This window comes from Amphimedon queenslandica, unplaced genomic scaffold (assembly GCF_000090795.2).
Source record: "Amphimedon queenslandica unplaced genomic scaffold, v1.1 AMPQUscaffold_13522, whole genome shotgun sequence".
Classification (NCBI taxonomy): domain Eukaryota; kingdom Metazoa; phylum Porifera; class Demospongiae; order Haplosclerida; family Niphatidae; genus Amphimedon; species Amphimedon queenslandica.
The window spans coordinates 105,647-124,901 of NW_003546242.1; the positions used below are offsets into that span (position 1 = coordinate 105,647).

Below are 19,255 nucleotides of genomic sequence, written 5' to 3' on the forward strand. Positions count from 1 at the left end.
ATATGATCTTTTAGACTACTTTATAAAGGTCAACATAATACATGTCACTCAAGCATGAGGTGATGGTCAAACCTCAAAACATAATGAATGTTCAGCAACTTTGTTATTTTCTGTTATTATTAGCCCTTGTAAAAATTCCCAGCAAGATCTTGTTAATTTTCTTACAAGATCATGACAAGAATCTTGACAATAATTTGCAAGATCTTTCCTGAATTTGGAACAAGGATCATATAAGATAGTGGAAGATCTTGCTATCAAGATTTCTTAAAGTTCTTGCAAGATCAAATGCAAGATCTTTTCAAGATTCTTACTAAGTCTTAACAGGATCTTTCCTGAATTTGGAACAAGGATCATGTAAGATAGTGGAAGATCTTGCTATCAAGATTTCTTAAAGTTCTTGCAAGATCAAATGCAAGATCTTTTCAAGATTCTTACTAAGTCTTAACAGGATCTTTCCTGAATTTGGAACAAGGATCATGTAAGATAGTGGAAGATCTTGTTATCAAGATTCCTTCAAGTTCTTGCATGGTATTTTAGCATACAATGCTCTTTAAAATTAATGCAACAGTAAGATCTAGGCAAGATCTTACATTGCATGAATGCATAATACATGTGTAAAATGTTGTGAAATGTGAATGTGAACGTCATTGATTTTTTTGATTGAAAGTGATTAAAACTTCAGTTTCTTTATATGCTGCCATTACTGTTAAGGCTATCGTGGGTTGTCAACTACTTCCTGTGACGTCACATGATTTGTAAGATCTTTCAAGATCTTGTAAAACTCAAAATACTGTGATGTGTGATCTTACAGTATCATAAGATCATGGGAGATTTGTCAAGATCATAAACTTATGAGATTTTGTAAGATCTTATGAGATTTTGAGCTAACAAGATCATGTTAGTTCTTACAAAGTTCACAATGTGGGATATTTCAAGATTTTAATTAGGCATGATCTTACATTTTCTAACATATTCCTTTACTCATAAGATCTTTGAAATTCTTACAAAAATTATAGTCATGTTAGATCTCGGGAGATCTGACCGCTTCTTAAAATCTTATGAAATCTTAAAGCAAGAATTTGTAAGAATTTCTGTGACAAGATTTTACAAGATTTCTATCTTGCGTTTTCTTGTATTGTCATGTGAAATCATGAAAAATTTTATAAGATCTTGCTGGGATTTTTTACAAGGGTGTGTCTACCATTTTTTCCATTGCACCCACTCTCTTTCAAAGGCTTGCATTCCATACTCACTAAAATCACCAAGCCCGCAACAGTTGACCACTGTAATGTTGAATACACATACATAGGAAACCATAATGATTATTTCACAACAGTATGCATCAGTAACTAACAGTTATACATGTAATACCACATACTGTATATCAATAATTATTTTTGCAATAAACATTTATCTCCTCTGCTATCATTGTTAAAACTTTTTCTCTATTTTCAGAGAGTCGAGTGCCTACATATAATTCTAAATTTTGCTACCAAAGACTCTTTTTAGTTGACTGTTATCTTTGTACCATGGGAGCAAAATTTAATTAATTATTAATGCTTTGTCTTTGTTTTGATTTTCTTTTGATTGAGTGCCAAATACCTTACTGATGATAGGTAACGAGAATTAGAGGCAATTTTCTCTACTTCACCTAAATCTGTAGGTTTTAAACCTAAAAAAGAATAAAGACTAGTTTAAAATCTGCTATAATAATCAGTCAGCCAAAAAATTTGTCAATTTTCTCAGTTTTTAAATGAGTAAATTATCTATGTGCTTCGTTTCCCACAAAATTTTGGCATAGTGCTTAACTGCTCATGCAGGTTTTGTCAGTCAGTTTTAAAATTGCTTAAAAATTTGACTAAGTTCTGTACAGTGTACAGTATACATTATACAGGATATTTTTTTTAAATTGCTAGGAGAGAATTTTTATTATTATTATTTTTAAAGTTACATATACATATGCTTAAGTTGTGTAGCAAATTTGAGCTGATTCCATCAAAATTTGATTTCTAAAAGTTACTCAAAAATCAAGTCATATGGTACAAGGTCTTTGGCTAAATTTTGCCAGAAATGAATACATTTTTTTATATATTGTGTAGTAATTACTCAAAAATTGAACCAAAGTTCCTGTACTATAGTACAAGGTCTTAGGCTAAATTTTTTCACAAATGACCAGAAAGAAATTTTTCTTTTCTATCATTTGTTCTGTTACACACACATCCTCTTATGTTGTGTAGCATGTTTGAGCTGATTGCGACCAAATTTGGATTTTTTTTACAAATTTTTAAAGTTGCTAAAAGATCTGGCTTACACGTAAGTCTTTAGTCACTAGTGTTTTTGGCCAAATTTTGCCAAAAATGTGATTTTTTAAAATGACATAATTATACATAATTTTATGTTGTGTAACAAGTTCTAGCTGATTCCTATCAAAATTAAAATTTAGTTTTTAAATGAGTTTTTAAGGTAACTCAAAAATTGGGCCAAAATTTCTGTGCTATAGTAGTACAGGGTTTTTGGCCAAATTTTGCCAAAAATAACTAGAAAAGAATTTTTGATTTTTATAGCTTTTTTCTGATACATAGACTATGCATATTCTTACTCCATGTAACATGTTTGAGAAAATTGATTTTTAATGATTTTAAAAAGTTGCCTCCAAGTTATACTTGTATACTATTGTAGTGCTTGTCAGCTCATTAGCCAGTGCTTTGTCAAAAACCCTTCATAAGTGGCTTAAAATTTTTTGTTTGATTTGGGCAAAATTTTGACAAATTGGGAAAGTCTAGAAATGTCAAGGCTTAGTTGCATGTCTAAGGATTTTTATATTGATAATAATAGTATAATGATAGTAAAATAAAAATGTGAGAAATAAAAACGACAACAATAATGATAATAAAATTGAAAATAATAATAATATTGGCAGTCATCTGGCTTCTTGTTGTGGCGTGGATCCTGCTGAAGTGTCTTGACAACTATTATCATATAGCGAGAAATTTTCATGCCTCTAAATTTCACAAATTTATCCAAAAATCTATTTTGTGGTTTTAATTTTTGCAATTTTCTGCCTTTTAGCTACGTTAAACTGTGATTTTTGCAGATTTTATTTTCTTGAATTTTGAACAAATTGCAAAAATCACTAAAATTTTGTACCACGAAAGATTCTAGCTATACAGTATCAGTTTATCTATGGTGTGCTAATGCCTTAGTCACACACCGCAATCCCCTAGCTTCACTCCACTGTTGATGGACTTGTTTGACAATTTTAGTTAATTTTTTTCTATTAAAAATTTTATCTCTTCTCTTTTTTTAATTTTGTACCTTTCTTCTGTTTTTTGGTTTCTGTCATAGTCTCTGTTATTTGTTTGTTTTACTTGTATCTTTGTATATTTAGGGCTCAAAGAATGGCATGAAGACCACATTACTACTGAATTGGACATATACATGATCCAGTAGTCTATTATTATTCTACACTAGGTCATATACACGTAGGATGCAAGGTAATTAGCACTCAACCTAAGAACATCACATTGTTACTATTATTACACAACTAAAATAATATAATATTTTTGTTTTAAATTTTTACATTGGACCATAGACCTCTAGAAGTTACAAATGCAAGGCTAGAACTATATCAGTTCAAAGTGTAGTACTGTGGCAAACCAAACTGAAACCATGCATCTATTAAAGTAATGCCCCCTTCTCTCAGCCCATCAGGCAAGGATGGAGGAATACATGGGGCATTATTTTTATTGTACACTATACATATATAGACAGCAAATACTTGTAGATCATAGGGAAGTTTGATAACTATTGTTCTTATGTGATTTGTTGTTGTATCATAGGCATGAAATTCTTAATTGCTACATACTCCAGAAAAGTAGCAACTGGCACTGGCTCATGCATGCATATAAGGATCTGGTCTATATGAGAGTAACAAATTTCCAAGTAAAATAGTGATTTGGTGGAAATTCCTGGAACTAGTGTTTGCATGGTTGACGAGGATTGTAGGATTGGCTGTTATGATAATAGTGATGATAGAAATGCTCTTGCTATATGACCAAATAAGGACAATTCTGATTCAGAGGAAAACAGGTGCAGTTGTTTTGATAATTTTGGGTTATAAGGTGACTCCCATATTAACTGATTGTGATAGGTCAAATGATAAAATTGTTGTGGTTGTGTATTAGAATGAACAGATGGTGCACACTATTCTTACATCAAAACTTAATAACAAAGAACTATTCTGACAGCAAGCGTGAGACAATCATTGCATGAATAGCAAGTATAACTCTGGTCTTGTATAACTCACATAACTTTAGTTCACTTCTTGAAGTCAACAGATAATATCATAACACTAATATTGGTGACAAGCTGAAGAGTAAAGACACTTATAATTTTTTGTACACTCCCAGGACCGAGTGCAGTCAGTGTTGAACAGGTATGAGTGTATTGTTATTATATCTCGAGTACAAAATTAGAAGCAGGCATTAAGAAATTTCTGGCAAGTGGACAATCAGAACAGCTAAACTGAACACTATTAACAGTAATGATAAAACTTCTGAAAGAAAACTTTCATATGATTTTGTATGACCACTCAAAACAGCAATTAATTGGTCATCCTGTCTGAATTATTATTTTGATAATATTATTTATTACAATGCACAGCACTATTTATCAGTTACAAAAAGCAGCAAAAATGGTTGTTGTGCAGAAAAGTAACAAAGTTAATAGAAGTTGTGACTAATTATTGTTTATGAGTATGGCAAGCTATATTTTTGTTTAAAGGTGGTAATCACACGGTTGCATGTATACCTTTTGTGTATATCAAAAGTAAGATCAAACTGCCTAATTACTCAAATTCATAATCAGGTTTTTCAACTTCATTCAGAAAACTATGTGCAATTCTTGTTCCTGAATGCTAATAGAAAAGCAGTTTATGTATGATTGAATATAGTTAATTTAGTACCATACGCTATTATTGCTTAACCCTCTTATGGCATGAGACACTAACTGCTTACTGGAATAACCTTAAATGTGAGCCAAAACTGACTTTTCTGCAGCCAAGTTTATTGCATACTGTTTACTTCTTTACAGTTTGAAGAGTGTAGCTCATTTAGTTTCTTTGTTATTGTTTATGCAAAAGCTAATAATGCTTAAATTGACACTCAAATTTTAAATAATAATAAAGGTCATATTGATATAAAATTGCTTGAGCTAGTTCAACTAGTTAAGCCTCTTCATACCATAATTTTTTCCCAAATCACCTATTATAATATAGATGTGATAGAAGAATTTTGCACATAACACTTACCAACACAAGGGTTATGAGGTTTTAAGCTCTCTGGTCTAAATAACGATAAAAATTTTTTAGTATCTTTTTAATTACACAAAATATATAGAAGCGGAGTACCTGGTTAAGGGTTGTGTCTTAGGAAGTTGTATGCTATCTGATAAGACAAATAGTCATAATATTATCATTAAGCTAAAAATATCATACCTCGTGCAGCCAGATCTGTTGGCAAAATATTTCCCACTTCTCCTTTACATGCCACATGACCTAAAGCACTAAAGAACACAACAGGACGATAATAGATGAGAGCTTGATCTGTGTTTTCTTCTTTCCAATAACTATATCTTTTTTCTTGCCATTCATCATAATATTCAAGAGGTTGAGCTACAATAGCAGGTGGTACTAAAGTCACCATATCCCACGATAATTGAGCAGCCTTCTTGACCATATCAGCTATGATATGATCAATGTTAGTAAGCATCTTTAGCACTTCATCAGTAACCTTTGTAAAAAAAAATATTAAAAGCTACTGTTGTATCTCTAACTTCTTTTTCTAAAGTAGCGCATATTGCATGTTTGTTGATATCAGAAGAATTAAGTAGAATAGAATACGCATATTTTTTTTCTTCCCAGCCTCCTGGACTGCCTTGATATTCCTTGGTATAAATAGGCAGTAAAAACAAGCGCTTTATTTCTAAGATATCAGCTTCATTATTCTAAAAAGAGTACACCAAAATTAATGATTACAATATAATAAAAATAATTTAGCAAGACAATATAGAAATACTGTATTGTGTCAGATGAACTTACAAGTACTAAGCGACTTTTCCTTAACAGAGAAATTGCTTTAATAACTTCATGATCTGTTTGTTTCTTTTCAATTGTTTGTTGAACTACTTCTATTATTTTGTTCTTGCTTTTGTCAAAGGCAATCTTTAAATTTTGTGCAAATAAATAAATTAATGTAGATATTAGTTTAAATAGTTATACCTGCATTATGTGACAAAGTATAGAAGCACTTTGCTTTCCATGCTTACTCAGTAGTGATCCATACTGTCGTTTGTGCTTTGTGTAATATTCAATAAATTGCTGCTGAATGGTATCATGAGTTATGCTGCCTGGATGTATTACTCCATATTGTGGCTTTTTAGGTAATCTTTTTCTTCCGTCCACTGATGAACTGCGTCTCCGTAATGGTCTATAACAGAGGGATAATAATTGAAATACAATTTTTGTTTACCTTTTTTGTTCATCAGGGGGGGATTTTGTTTTATCAGTTTCTTTCTTTTTTGAGTTAAGGTCTTCACTATGAATTTGTAACCTTTTTTCTCTTTCATCAAGTTCTATCTCTTTATTTTGAATGGCCTCCAATTGTTTGGCAAGGTTTGATTCGACGCCTTCCAAGTGCTTATAAAAATTTTCATATTCTTGAATTTTCCTTTGACTTTTCTTTAATTCTTGCTTGTACAATTCTATTTCTTCTCTGCTCTTTAGATACAGGTCTTTGTATTCCTGCTTTCTTGATGTTAATTGTTGTGATTGAGATTGGCTTAGTTTCAACTCCAGCCGTAGAGTAGAGATAGTCTCTTGTTGCTTCCTTTTCTCATCATGAAGACGATATAGTTGCTGCAACAAATGTGCGTGCTTGCTGTCCAAAATTTTCTGAAGTTCTTGAAATACAGAGGTCAGCTCTTCTACGTCTTGGCTTACGGTTGCCATTTTTCAAAGTTATCGTGTCGATGTCGTATGATTATGGTTACACCATAATATCTATGGTTACACCCCCTGTCAATCGTCACGGAATCACAGCAATCAGCATTGATTCTCACATTTGACGTCTCTTTTCTACTGGACTTTAGTCACTTTACAACCGGAGAAACTAGGAACTGGTTATCATATAGCAATGACATCTGAAACTGGAAAAAACCTTAAGTGCCCGGAGAAAGTCGGCTGGCCACTAGTAGCAAGGCGAGAAAGAAAAAAATATGCGAATTGTCAAGTTAAAATCCCCGATATTGCTGCTTCAGTAAACCAGCCCACAAATGTCGCTGCAATTGACTTTGGAACAACACATTGCTCTCTCGCTTACAGCACGGCGGCATCAGCCGACGAGACAAGCTCTTTGAAATTGGATGATTATCACGCTCGCGTCCCGACGGCAATTTTATTAAAAAGGGGGAAAGAAAGATTAAATTCTGATGGCACTGTCGTTGGAATAGAGTGCAGCGTAGATTCATTTGGATATGCAGCACAGAATAAGTACCAAAGATTAAAACGAGGAGATAATGTAAAATTTCTTTATTTTGAGAGGATGAAAATGAGGCTTCAGCATGAGAAGGTATGGCCACATTAGTTATTTTTTGTAGATTTTTTACTTTATGTTTATTTATAGAATGTTGAAAGGAGTATGAAAATTAATTCAATTAATTTAAACAATGACTCCACCGAAGTTAACGAGTGGTATTTAATTGAAGTAATTGCTTATATTCTCTGTTACATGAAGGATGAGTTTATAAAATGCATCACAATGGCTGGTGCTGCTTTGACTGCCCAAGACTTTGACTGGGTTATCACTGTGCCAGCAATTTGGCAAAACAAGGGAAAACAGATGATGAGAGAAGCTGGATATTTAGTAAGTATATATGTTTAAAATAGTCACAAAGGCTATACATTAAATTCTTGTTTATACTTTCATCTGTAGGCTGGTTTATGCGGTTCAGGACGAATATTGTACTTATCATGTGCATGCAAAGCAGAAGTTCAACCATCTCCAAGTGAGATTAATATATCAAAGCTTTCATTAGTACCTGAACCTGAAGCTGCTGCCCTCTACTGTCAAGCAATGAATTCATCTCACGTGGCCAAATATTGTGACAAACCATCTGAAGAGCTCTGTGCTCCAGAGCAATATATTGTTTTAGACATAGGAGGTGGCACAGTTGATATCACAGCTCAGGAACGAAACAAGGAAACAGGTGAGATTGCTGTCATATTGGCACCACAAGGCAATGACTGTGGTGGAATGGTTGTTAACAAGGAGTTTGGACGAATTTTGCAGAAACTTTTGGGCGAAAACGAAACAAATGAATTCTTCAACTTAGAAACTTCATTTCAACGATTACTGTATTCTGATGATGGCACTTTGAAAGCACTTATTAATTATGGTCTTTTCAATGATTTTGAAATGCAGAAGGAAATATTTGGTCGCTCAAGTAATGATGATGCAGAATTGGTAGTAAAAATTCCACACAAAATCACTCAACAATACGGAATGGAATATATAATGAAAAATTTGAAAAAGTTAAATGATCCAGCTATTGACATAGAAGAAGATTCCATCTACATCAAGTATTCTAGAGTGCACAATCTCTTTGCACCAGCAATAAAGGGTATTCTTGATAGCACTCAAAGGGCACTTTTGGAACTTTCCAAGAATAAAGCATCATCTCAGTTTAAGACCATTTATTTAGTTGGCGGGTTTGGAGGGTGCAAATATGTCTATGAAAAAGTAAAAAGTTTTATCGCCAAAGAGTTTCCTAGCATGAATTATATTTTAATAGTTCCAGATAATCACAGGCTTGCTGTTGTTCATGGAGCTGTTCTTTACAAAAAAGCTCCAAAAATTAATTCACGTTGCCTTAATCGTACATATGGATTAGCAGTTTCTGTTAGATATAATTCAAAGACACATGGTAAAGAGCACTTTAAGTACAATGAAGATGGTATCCCGATATGTGAAGATGCCTTTCTTACTTTTCTACAAAAAGGCACACCTGTATCATCGAATGAAGTTGCTGTAGATGAAGTTTTACCAGATATTGATATTGATAGAGTTATTAGCATTCCATTCTATGCAAGTGAAGAGCCTTCACTGGAATATTTGACAGATCGTCCGTCACCAGGTGTAATTATGCCAATGGCTGAAAAGGTAGGTGAACTCAAGTTTGAACTTCCGAAAGGAGATATACTTCACAAAGACCAGCGACGATTTCAAGTTGTTTTAGATTTTAGCTCTGTTGAAATTGATGCAACAGTACGATATCTTAACACAAACACTGATATAAAAACAACTTTAAATTTTTTGATATAGACTACTAATCATAATTGTTTTACTAACTTAATTTATGTAATGATTTCATTGAATTAATTAACCTTCCTAAGTTTACAATTTTATCACACTATGGGTGACAATAGTTTAAGCTACTCTTAATAAACCACACAATGACTATAATTATAATGTAAACAATTGTAGCAAAGTGTCACATCTATTGTGTAGCATTATTAGTCAAAAAATCTAATGTTGCTTTGACTTGCATTCCAGTGACCGTGTAATGAGCCCTGACTTGTATCTCAGTGTGACTAAAGTCCATTGTCATTTCAACAAGACGTTTCTCTCGAGGCAAAGATTCTTCATTTGGCATATCTACTTCTATTTCACCTATTTTGCGCACAGAAGGAATTGGCTTCTCTTCTTCATCTTTTATGTACTCAAGATCTTTATCTAACGTACTATACAAATCAATTTTCATTGATTTGGCAGCATCACTTAGTGGACAGAGTTCTGCTGTTACAACCTCATCACTGTTAATGACTTCACCTCTGTCTACATAATGGAGCAAAACATCACGTCGTCTTGGTATGCCACGAGAATCAATACCAACAAAATACTTCCTATCATGTCGTCCAGGTAAATATGGAGGGCATATATCTGTACCATATGTAGCATCCATGATTCGAGAGCAAATGATATCTGGCTCCAACCTGTACTTGACTGCACCCTGGGCTACTGCCAAAGAATGATCTTTAGGAACAATTATTCGAATGCTATGCTCTTTATAATTTGCCTTATTGAGTGTAGAAATTTTTTCAAATACATACTTGCATCCCCCGAACCCTCCAACAAGATAAATAGTGTCGATATCACCTTTCAGGCGCTCAAGAACAGAGGCGGTGCAGCTAAGTATTCCATCAATGGCTGGTTGAAATAACTCGGCAACAAGTGAAAACTTCATGTACAAAGTTGTATCATCAAGTTCAATACGATCATCCTGCAATGCTGCAACACCAGATTCAATTTCATCGACACCATAGAATTGAACAAATTGGTAAGGTAATTCAATAGCTATATCATCGTCATCTTGTCCAGCTGGAAGAGAATCTTTTCCACAGGCCTTACTTCCAAATGTGACTTTTGCCAATTCAAATCGTCTGTTTAGCAATTCATTAAGAATTGCTTTTCTGGTTGCAAGCACCCCACTTTCCTTTGTATCAAGGTATCGAGAAAATGCCTCTTTTGCAAAGTTACCTTCATCATTTACTATTTTTTGCAACAGCTTAGAAAATTCCTGGTTAACCTTCATGCCACCGCAGTCATTACCAATTGGCTCAGTAATGACTTCAATTCCTTGCTCTTCATTGTGTCGGTGAGCAGTAATATCAACAGTTCCACCTCCGATGTCTATAACAAGGTATCGATCGGATTGAATTGAGCCATCAACCTTGCAGTGGTCGGGCATGGCTTTATTGCTCATTGTTTGGCAGTAGATGGCAGCAGCTTCAGGCTCGAGAGCTAATGACAACTTGTCAGGATTATCTTCATCTTGCTTTGGCATGCCATGGCCAACTTGAATAAAGCGATCAATGGTTTTATAACTTGAGCATAAACCAGCCTATAGTATAAAAATAAAATAGTGTACTAGAATTAATTCACTCACTTGGTATGCTGCTTCTCTCATCATCCTTTTTCCTCTTGACTGCCAAATAGCAGGAACAGTTATCACCCAGTCAAAGTCAGAAATTAGTACACCAGAACCACTTTGAAGCAAGTGGTTACTTAACTCTTTCTTCAAATATTGTAAGATAAAAGCAATTACCTCCACTAAATGACACTTGGTGTCACTTGATGATGGAATTGACATATTTCTGTTTACACCCTATATTTGTAATTAGTGATTCAAATTTGACATAATTTGTTTGATAACATACCTCATCTTGTTGAAGAGTCATTTTAAAGCGTTCAAAATACAAGTATTTGAATCTTTCACTGGCTCTAAGTTTAGCATGTTGTTCCTGTGCTTCATATCCAAATGACTCCACTTCATAGACAGGTGATCGTATAACAGGATCGTCAGCATTGAAATTCTGGATACTGTTAGTACCATTCTGCTTCAAGAGAATGGCTGTTGGAACACGTGAATGATACTGATTGAGCTTGAGAGTAACGATATCATCTTTAGCAATACTTGTTGTATATGCAAGAGAGCAAAACGTTGTTCCGAAATCTATCGCCGCTACATTTCCTGTTGTTTGCCTAAATCGGCCAGCCTGTTGTCCATATTTTTGCGTTAAGGAATCTTTCTTTACTCTATTAGCCTTTTGTATTCCTGATGGCGCACCACTTGCAGCTAGCAGAGGTAACAGACCTAGGCCACCAGGGGAACCACTTAGAGCAAGTAGTAGTGGAAGAGATAAGGGCAACGGTAATGGTACAGAATCGTCATCATTCTCAGGTCTAGGTTGTGTGCTAAGAGTCCCGTCTTCACCACTTATCGAGTCGCTCATGTCTAGATCTATGCTGTATGACTATAGATGCTACAATAGTATGATTGACGAGAGTTACAAAAACGTAATTTAAAGCTATCGTGATCACGTGAGCTCTACATTTAAACCATAGATATTATAGACTACGTAACCTATAATTACGTAGTCTATAATATCTATGATTTAAACTCACTTCGGAGTTTCCCAAGCGGAGTTTTCTATCATATCAAGACAAAATGGGCAATAGTATATTTGGAACTGGAAGATATGGCGAAGAACAAGACACAGATGCATTTAGGTTAGCAGTTTTAATCCAGGAAGAGCATATAATTTCGTCATTTTGTGTAGAATGGGACCTACGGGAGCCTATAGCGAATCTTTCGCTACTGTCAGCGGCCATGAATCAACCGAAAAGTTTAAAAAGTTTGTTGTAAACGAATTCGTAAAATCTAGCAATAAAGTTGGAGATAAGTTCAGTGAATTTATGAAATTGAGGTATAAATTTTATTAGTAAGTAGTTAATGGATTATATTTTAGGGACTCCGAATTAGCTAAACTAGAAGAGGAGATAGGGTAAGCTTGAATAATTAACAGCCAGCATATTTTACTGTTTAATTAATGTATGCACTAAATATACATTCATGTCTGTATGTTTTTGCTAATAGAAAGTTAAAGCACTTTGAAAGAGATAATGAGCAATTGGAAAAGGCGTAAGAAACAACTCATTTTAAAATTAATGAAAATTTAAGTTTTTAATTAGTTTGAAAAATAGCCAGGATGCAATGTTTGCTTTAAGCAATGAACTTAAATTAAGAGTGCAAGCTATTGACAATCAAACACAAGAGTATGTAATTTGTACGTTTTTCAATTATGATCTTTGCATCCCGGCATATAGGTTAGAATATTATAAACAAAGTTTTGTTGCATTAAAAAGGTATTAATTACTATTTTTGCCTTTTGTAATGACATACATCTTAAATTAGAGAATTAGAATCTAAAAATGAAGAAATTGCAAAGCTAAACAAGTATTTGCAACTATATAGTATTGTCACCCACATATATTAGGTTGATAGATCCGATGAGACAATTAAAGAGGAAAGGTCACTGTATTCAGCCTGGGGACATTGTGCATGATGATGTTGCAAGAGATTTTAAGCAGCTTTTTGATAAAAAAAACTTGTTAGAACCAATAGGAATAAAAAAAGTTGGAGAAAGAGCCCCTGAGTTGACAAAGTTATTTGAGGTATATGCATAATGCATTATTAGAGACATAAAGTTTATTCTATTATACAGATTGCATATGATGTTTGTAAAGACCATTTGATAGAAATAGCTAAAAAGGAGCTTGAAAAGCTATTTGAGCCTCCTGCTCATGTATTCACTGAACAGGAAAGAAAAAATGAAGAAATTTACCTTCCATGGCAGTCTCGCCAAGAGGCTTTGTCTCTTCTTCTGTCAAATTTAAAAATTCAGTTTATGCCTGATGACCTGACTGTTGAGGTGGGTGATTAATATTATTTCTGAATGTACATTTAATTTAGCATTGGTAATAATAGGTCACAAAGAAAGATAAAATGTATGAAAGTGCTGACATGCAAACTGTTGTGGAACAGGTGATTGAACTGACTTGGAGAATGGTGAACCTTTCTCCTCCAGTTTCTTTTGGCAAAATGTCTTTTTCTGAAGATTTAGATGTTTATGATGTGACTGATATGGAAAATTTGTTAGGTGAAGGAAAAAAATACATAGTTAAATATAGACGGCCAGTATTATTTTTTGGTCCGCTTGGCATTGTTGGATATAAAGGAAGCGTTGCAATTTATCCACCAGTAAGTATACTTGATTATGCTGTACCATACTTTAATTTGATTAACAGCAACCAGAGCATTCTACACTGTTAGAGCAAGGTATGCTTATTGATGATGCAAGCTTTGATAATGATGCTCCTGGAGTATCTGACCTCACAAAAGGAGAGGAGTGTAAAAGTAAGTTATTTAAAATCAACATTGTGGACAATTATAGTTATAAAATAGGTGAAGAAGATGTGAAAAGGACAGATTTATGTGCATCTAGCAAGGTATATATAATAACCTTAAATGCTGCAATTATTACAGCCTTGTACAAAGATGTCACAAGAAAGTGCTTCATGCCCAAATGGAGCAAACCAAATGAATACTAGTTTAAGGCAGAAAAAGAAAAAGAAGAAGAAGAAAAAATCAAAAGAGCATAAAGAGATTGAGCAAGATCTTGAGAAATCAGACTGTGCGGACAGCAATAATAGTGATGATAATGAATTAGATAAAGTAGATTAAACAATACACTAGCAACACTACTTTATGACATTCAATGTATTTATTGTGTATAATAATGCGTATGATATGTCATTAGACTTGATGACCTTTGTGTAGTTTTGTGCTATAACATAGTTTGCATACATGTACGTATGTGATTAGGACCTTTGCCAAGTACACACGTACCAGAAGGAACTAACTTTTGGCAGTGAGCACTGAGCAGCTGCCAACTCACAAAATAACAGTAAAGCCAACCTCGGTGCACCTAAACAAACGGGCAATCTATGGCCAATTGGATTGACAAAGAATGAACAAATGTAGCCTCGCGTAGGAGGGGCCGGGCTGGATACGCATAGATCATTACTGTATGTGTGTACGTGTGGGTGGAACTATGGGCGGAGCATAGTTGCGTATATTCGTTCAGTATTGTGAGCTAGCTAGTGAAACCATTGACCTCGACCGGACCTGGACTGTGACTAATGGCCTCAAATTTAGTCAAAGACGTTGCTGAGGAGAACAAGTAAGCATTTAAAATTATACATTATGACCTATCATAATGCAGATTGGTTGTTGTAAACTTATACAATAATATTAAACCTGGAGATACCACTCATGAAGACATTCATCTGAAGTATAAGGAGTATTTTACTAAATTCAGCAAAAGAATGAAAATATTCATTCAACCAGTTGATGCTTTAGTACAACAATTACCATGTTATATACTTCAGGTATCATTCAATTGTTTAAATCAATATATATTATTCCACATTATTCAGTTTAACAATTGTCCTTGTGTTTCCTATTATATTCATGAGCAATTTTAGTCATGTACAATGTGAACTACTTATTTTTATGAATTAAGATGCCAAGCTAGGATTCGGAACAATTAGGATAAAAATTAGAGGCATTCCAAATGTATAAGATTTTCTAAATCTTACTCGTGATGTTTCAGTACAGGTAGTTTTGGGTCATAATGCATAGCAGTTTGTATATATCAGCCTTAAAACTCTTAATTCAAAAATGACTTGAGCTGTAATTCACATTACAAAGATTCAGACGCATACAAGCTCAGCATGCAAGGCAATTACTACTTTATAAATCAGTGGATACAGGACCATAAATTGACATAAATCTGGTATAATTTTAAGTGATAATTTTTGTATGGCAATGAGGCATACTAAATTTAGAATTGCTAATATTTCCTTTTTACCTATTGATATAATTGGCTAAATGGCAGCATATGAAATTTTCCAGCATAAACTTTTCATTTTGTATTTTATCACCATTAAAAATACCAGATTTACGATATTTTTAAAAATTATTTCTTTTTAAAAGTTACTAAAATAATAGTAAAAAAAATTTGTCATTACATGTATTTATGGACAAAAATATGTACCATTATAGTGGGTATATTTTGTCTAGGGAAATGTTTATGTTTTAGAAATGTTCCTTTTTTTCATGCTGAGCATGCAGCCATTTGCACACGTGATACTTAGGAAACACCTTTTTTATTTAGAAAATATTTGTTTCACAAAGAATGAGAACAAAAAGAGAAATTCCGACAGAATATACCCATTACACAGTAGTTGCCTGAATAGTATTGTATATCTCTATATTAGTTTCTTACTCTATTTGATTTTAATTTTTTTAATCAACTAAGGTTACTTATTACATTTGCCAAAAGCACCTTCTATCTGGTGCATTAATGGATCTGTTTTGTGAAAATGTTAAAAATTATGAAATTCCAGAGAAGATTAAGCAGGTATTGACTTATCTATTCATAAAGTCACTAGGTATTAACTTTAATTTAGGTAGCATGTGATGATAGAGATAGCAATCTGATATCACTTTCTCAATTGTTTTCTATAAAAAAAATCAATGAAAATGAATGGGAACTACTAAAAGCTGGTTTTGGAGTATACCTATATGTATGTGAAGCTAAATGTCAAGATCCTTTAATTCGTATTACCAATGAAGTAATCATCATTAGATTTTCTGTATAAAAATTCTTTATTAGGTATTAGAAGTTGTACCAAAAAATATTCCTTTATCACAAGACAAAATAAAAGAGATGGTTGATAAAGCAGTTTGTTTGGTGTGGGATATGGTAACAATAGTACCACCTGCTATTGTCTATCAACCAACTGAGTATGATGAAGAATGGCATGAAAAGCGTATTACAAGCTGGAAAGATAATTTGCCATATAATCCAGTAGTATATTTTCAACCAGTGCTATTCTATAGTGCACTAGGTCATGTAGGATGCAAAGGAACTATTGGAAACACCCAACCTAACAATATTACATTGATTCAATGTCATTGTTTGCCACAAACAGAATTACACAAGTAAAATAGAATAAATTCTTTAAATTTTTACCTTATCTATAGACCTCTTGAATCAATTCAAGTTACAAATGCAAGGTTAGAATGATGAACATAATTATTTATTTGTGAACATAACAGTTCAAAAGATACTGCCAGTACTATTAAAGCTGATTCAGGAAAGTAAGCACAACTTGTTGATTGTAATGTTGAGTGACATGTATACTCATTGTTATTAGCTTTCAATCTTCACAGCAAACACTTGTAGATGAAAAAAGTGGTGGTGCTACTAAATTTGATGGTTGTTACACTTTTACTTCAGCTGATGAAGATTTAGCTAGTTTACTACCGGTACTTTCATCTCAACAGTGTAGACCCATCATAATTTTAAATTAGTATCTCAGCAGTGTATATTTAAGAAAACAATCAGTTGATGAGGCATTACCAAGCATTCAAGATTCAAAGTAAAATTTATAATTATACTGTCAAATCATGTACTTTTCTAGAGATGAAGCAGTCGACACAAGTCAATGCTCAAAGTAAACAAAACCCTTAAGTTTACTGTCAAAAATGTAAAATTTCTGAAACTTAGTAGTGTTGGTATGACTGTTTCTCAGAATACGTTGTTATCCAACTCCAAGGATGTTGACAAAAATTTTGATAATAGTGATGATAGAAATGCTCTTGCTATAGTACCAAATAAGGACAATTCTGATTCAGAGGAAAACAGGTGCAGTTGTTTTTACAGTAAACCAAATTTATCAGTCCAACCCTATAGTACTAATGATAATTTGGTTAGTGACAAGGTGACTCCTATCTGTGATAGGCCAGGTGATAAAATTGTTGTGGTTGTGTAATAAGATACTATTATTGAACAGATGGTGATGTTATTCATTCACCCTGGCTTAATAATGAAGAACTATCAGACAATAAGTAAGACAATCCTTGAATAGTAAGCATGAGTCACATGACTTTAGTTTACTTCTGCTTGAAGTCAACAGATTATGTCATAACATTAATATTGGTGACATTACTCATGAAAGTGTTTGCTTAACTTTCAATGAGTACTTTGTCATGTTCAACAGACAATTCAAGCAGCTTGTACACTCTCAAGACCCAGTGCAATCAGTGATATGTTTAGTTGTACAGGTATAAGTGTATTAATAATTTATTCATTATGCCTATACTCTTGGTTGTTAAAATAGACAGCTTATAAGTTGTGTGTTGAGTACATACTTGAAGGTCCAGTAATGAAAAAATTCAACGATTCTCCTGATAGCATTTTAAACCAATTGCCAAAAGCAGTTAAAGAAATTCTATCCAGCAGAAACGTAACAAATTATTTGTCGTTGTAATTGATTATTGTTTGTTTACTTAGAAACTTGAAACTCTATTTGTACCATGCGCAATTAAAAATGGTGATCACTGGGAACTATTAAAGATCAGTTATAGTTACCTATTGTGCATATCAAAAGCAAAATCACTCTGCCCCTTCGCTGAAATTCAGAATCAGGTGCTACTGCTGAATATCATTCATTGCAACTTCATGTGATAACTGTTATTACTAGGTATTAGCCATTGTTTCTGATCAGATTGAAGAACCAATACAAAAGCTAATAGAAAAAGCTGTTCATGTCACATGGGATATGGTTACATTAGTACCACCTGCTATTGTTGCTCAACCACCAGACATTAATGAAGAATGGCATGAGATACGAACGACTTACTGGAATGACAGCACTCATAATCCTTTGATCTATTTTAAACCAGTATTATTTTACAGTGCATTAGGACAAGTAGCATGTAAAGGAGAAGTAGGTAATGTTTTAAGAAGTAATGCAGTTGTACTGCATCATCAAGAACATGAGACAAAAAGGTATTATTGTATCACTTGGCAAGTTAATTGTATATTTTATTTAGTCAACAAAGCAGTGAAAACATATCACATGAGGCATTTCCTGTACCAGATTTGAGTATTATGCTTAATGAAGCTGATGATGAAATGTCAGTGGACTACTATATGTAATCTACTATACTTGATATTGTGTGCATAGATCTAATCGGGTCGAAAAAACTGAGTTGCAGCTAAAAGTCTTCCATAGTGTATCAATTAAGACAAATCCTCCAGCAAAGTATGTACAATTTTGTATTTATTTTACTTAATTGACCCTGCACCAACTTGTCTTTGAAAACCTTTTTTTTTCAGTTTTTTTGCCTTTAAAACTTTATGCTTTATGTTTATGTATTATCATTCACAATAATGGGTATTTAGCAATTAGTATACAGTCTAAATATAATATAATTTTGGATCATTTTTACTCTCAGGATTTTATATGCTCCTGAATATGAAGTTACTTGGAGATCTTGTTCAAACTGTGGGACAAATGCCATGATCAGTGATAGGTCAACTTGTGAACATTGTAATAATGTGAGATTATTATTATTGTTCTACTTACTTATAATTATTATAGTCTGCACCAGACTATTTGGCATGGTCAATATTAACACTCTTGTGCTGCTTCTGGCCTTTTAGTATTCTTGCCTTAGTTTACTCCATGGAGGTATGTCAATAATAACTTTTGTCTTTATAATGCTTTTCCTAGACAAGGCATCATAACGCTAGCAGCAATTATAAAAGAGCTTCTAAATCGTCAAAAATGGCAATGATATATAATTATTTTTCTTTTTTCACTGGAATTTTATTGATAATAATCCTTACAATGTCTGTGGCAGCCTTTCTAGTATATTGTGCTTTGTATTAATGGATTATAATAATAATTTCATTATAGTTTTTGTATTTTTATAATAGTAGCAT

General features: G+C 33.3%; 5 protein-coding genes and 1 long non-coding RNA gene across 11 annotated transcripts in view; 4 read left to right on the forward strand and 2 right to left on the reverse strand.

The window, feature by feature from the left end:
• Positions 1–4,680, forward strand: part of LOC109581570 (uncharacterized) — a 6,143-nt gene extending 1,463 nt beyond the window's left edge. Inside the window, exons 3-5 of one of the 4 annotated variants that reach the window (XR_002184700.1) lie at positions 3,389–3,494; positions 3,840–4,435; positions 4,476–4,680. This is a non-coding gene — a long non-coding RNA (uncharacterized LOC109581570). Of the gene's footprint in view, positions 1–3,388; positions 3,495–3,592 lie in introns of all 4 variants that reach the window. The other 3 variants (XR_002184692.1, XR_002184699.1, XR_002184681.1) reach the window with 3 other exon arrangements.
• Positions 4,681–5,117: 437 nt separating this feature from the next.
• On the reverse strand, positions 5,118–7,085 carry LOC109581773 (myosin-11-like). Its single transcript, XM_019996197.1, has 8 exons — positions 6,528–7,085; positions 6,278–6,485; positions 6,098–6,220; positions 5,833–6,003; positions 5,495–5,789; positions 5,408–5,444; positions 5,309–5,343; positions 5,118–5,261 (listed from the first exon to the last, which is right to left on the reverse strand). The coding sequence occupies exons 1-8, from the start codon at positions 7,004–7,006 to the stop codon at positions 5,221–5,223; spliced, it is 1,389 nt and encodes a 462-aa protein (XP_019851756.1). The 5' UTR covers positions 7,007–7,085; the 3' UTR covers positions 5,118–5,220.
• Positions 7,086–7,099: 14 nt separating this feature from the next.
• LOC105316542 (heat shock 70 kDa protein 12A-like) lies at positions 7,100–9,452 on the forward strand. Its single transcript, XM_011411526.2, has 3 exons — positions 7,100–7,625; positions 7,680–7,919; positions 7,989–9,452. Exons 1-3 carry the CDS (start codon positions 7,191–7,193, stop codon positions 9,375–9,377), a joined length of 2,064 nt encoding a protein of 687 aa, XP_011409828.1. The 5' UTR covers positions 7,100–7,190; the 3' UTR covers positions 9,378–9,452.
• LOC105316565 (heat shock 70 kDa protein 12A-like) lies at positions 9,449–11,914 on the reverse strand. Its single transcript, XM_011411581.2, has 3 exons — positions 11,273–11,914; positions 11,002–11,220; positions 9,449–10,956 (listed from the first exon to the last, which is right to left on the reverse strand). Exons 1-3 carry the CDS (start codon positions 11,846–11,848, stop codon positions 9,553–9,555), a joined length of 2,199 nt encoding a protein of 732 aa, XP_011409883.1. The 5' UTR covers positions 11,849–11,914; the 3' UTR covers positions 9,449–9,552.
• Positions 11,915–12,013: 99 nt separating this feature from the next.
• Positions 12,014–14,245, forward strand: LOC109581714 (uncharacterized). Of its 2 annotated transcripts, XM_019996089.1 has the most exons (13): positions 12,014–12,125; positions 12,176–12,322; positions 12,365–12,400; positions 12,493–12,537; positions 12,588–12,671; positions 12,723–12,761; positions 12,811–12,852; positions 12,893–13,070; positions 13,121–13,327; positions 13,384–13,656; positions 13,704–13,812; positions 13,861–13,904; positions 13,954–14,245. In XM_019996089.1, exons 1-13 carry the CDS (start codon positions 12,064–12,066, stop codon positions 14,137–14,139), a joined length of 1,452 nt encoding a protein of 483 aa, XP_019851648.1. In that variant the 5' UTR covers positions 12,014–12,063; the 3' UTR covers positions 14,140–14,245. The 2 variants fall into 2 exon arrangements, with proteins under 2 accessions (XP_019851648.1, XP_019851697.1); XM_019996138.1 differs by lacking the exons at positions 12,493–12,537; positions 12,588–12,671; positions 12,723–12,761; positions 12,811–12,852.
• A 286-nt stretch (positions 14,246–14,531) lies between these two features.
• On the forward strand, positions 14,532–19,251 carry LOC105316597 (uncharacterized). 2 transcript variants are annotated; one of them, XM_019996268.1, is made up of 22 exons: positions 14,532–14,638; positions 14,681–14,846; positions 15,779–15,880; positions 15,930–16,094; positions 16,136–16,464; positions 16,507–16,539; positions 16,582–16,623; positions 16,680–16,791; positions 16,837–16,904; positions 16,947–16,979; positions 17,033–17,170; positions 17,219–17,271; positions 17,319–17,373; positions 17,418–17,589; positions 17,646–17,771; positions 17,819–17,953; positions 18,009–18,316; positions 18,361–18,444; positions 18,495–18,572; positions 18,766–18,868; positions 18,912–19,001; positions 19,044–19,251. In XM_019996268.1, exons 1-22 carry the CDS (start codon positions 14,598–14,600, stop codon positions 19,200–19,202), a joined length of 2,592 nt encoding a protein of 863 aa, XP_019851827.1. In that variant the 5' UTR covers positions 14,532–14,597; the 3' UTR covers positions 19,203–19,251. The 2 variants fall into 2 exon arrangements, with proteins under 2 accessions (XP_019851827.1, XP_019851866.1); XM_019996307.1 differs by having other exon boundaries at positions 17,036–17,170.
• The last annotated feature ends 4 nt before the right edge of the window (positions 19,252–19,255 follow it).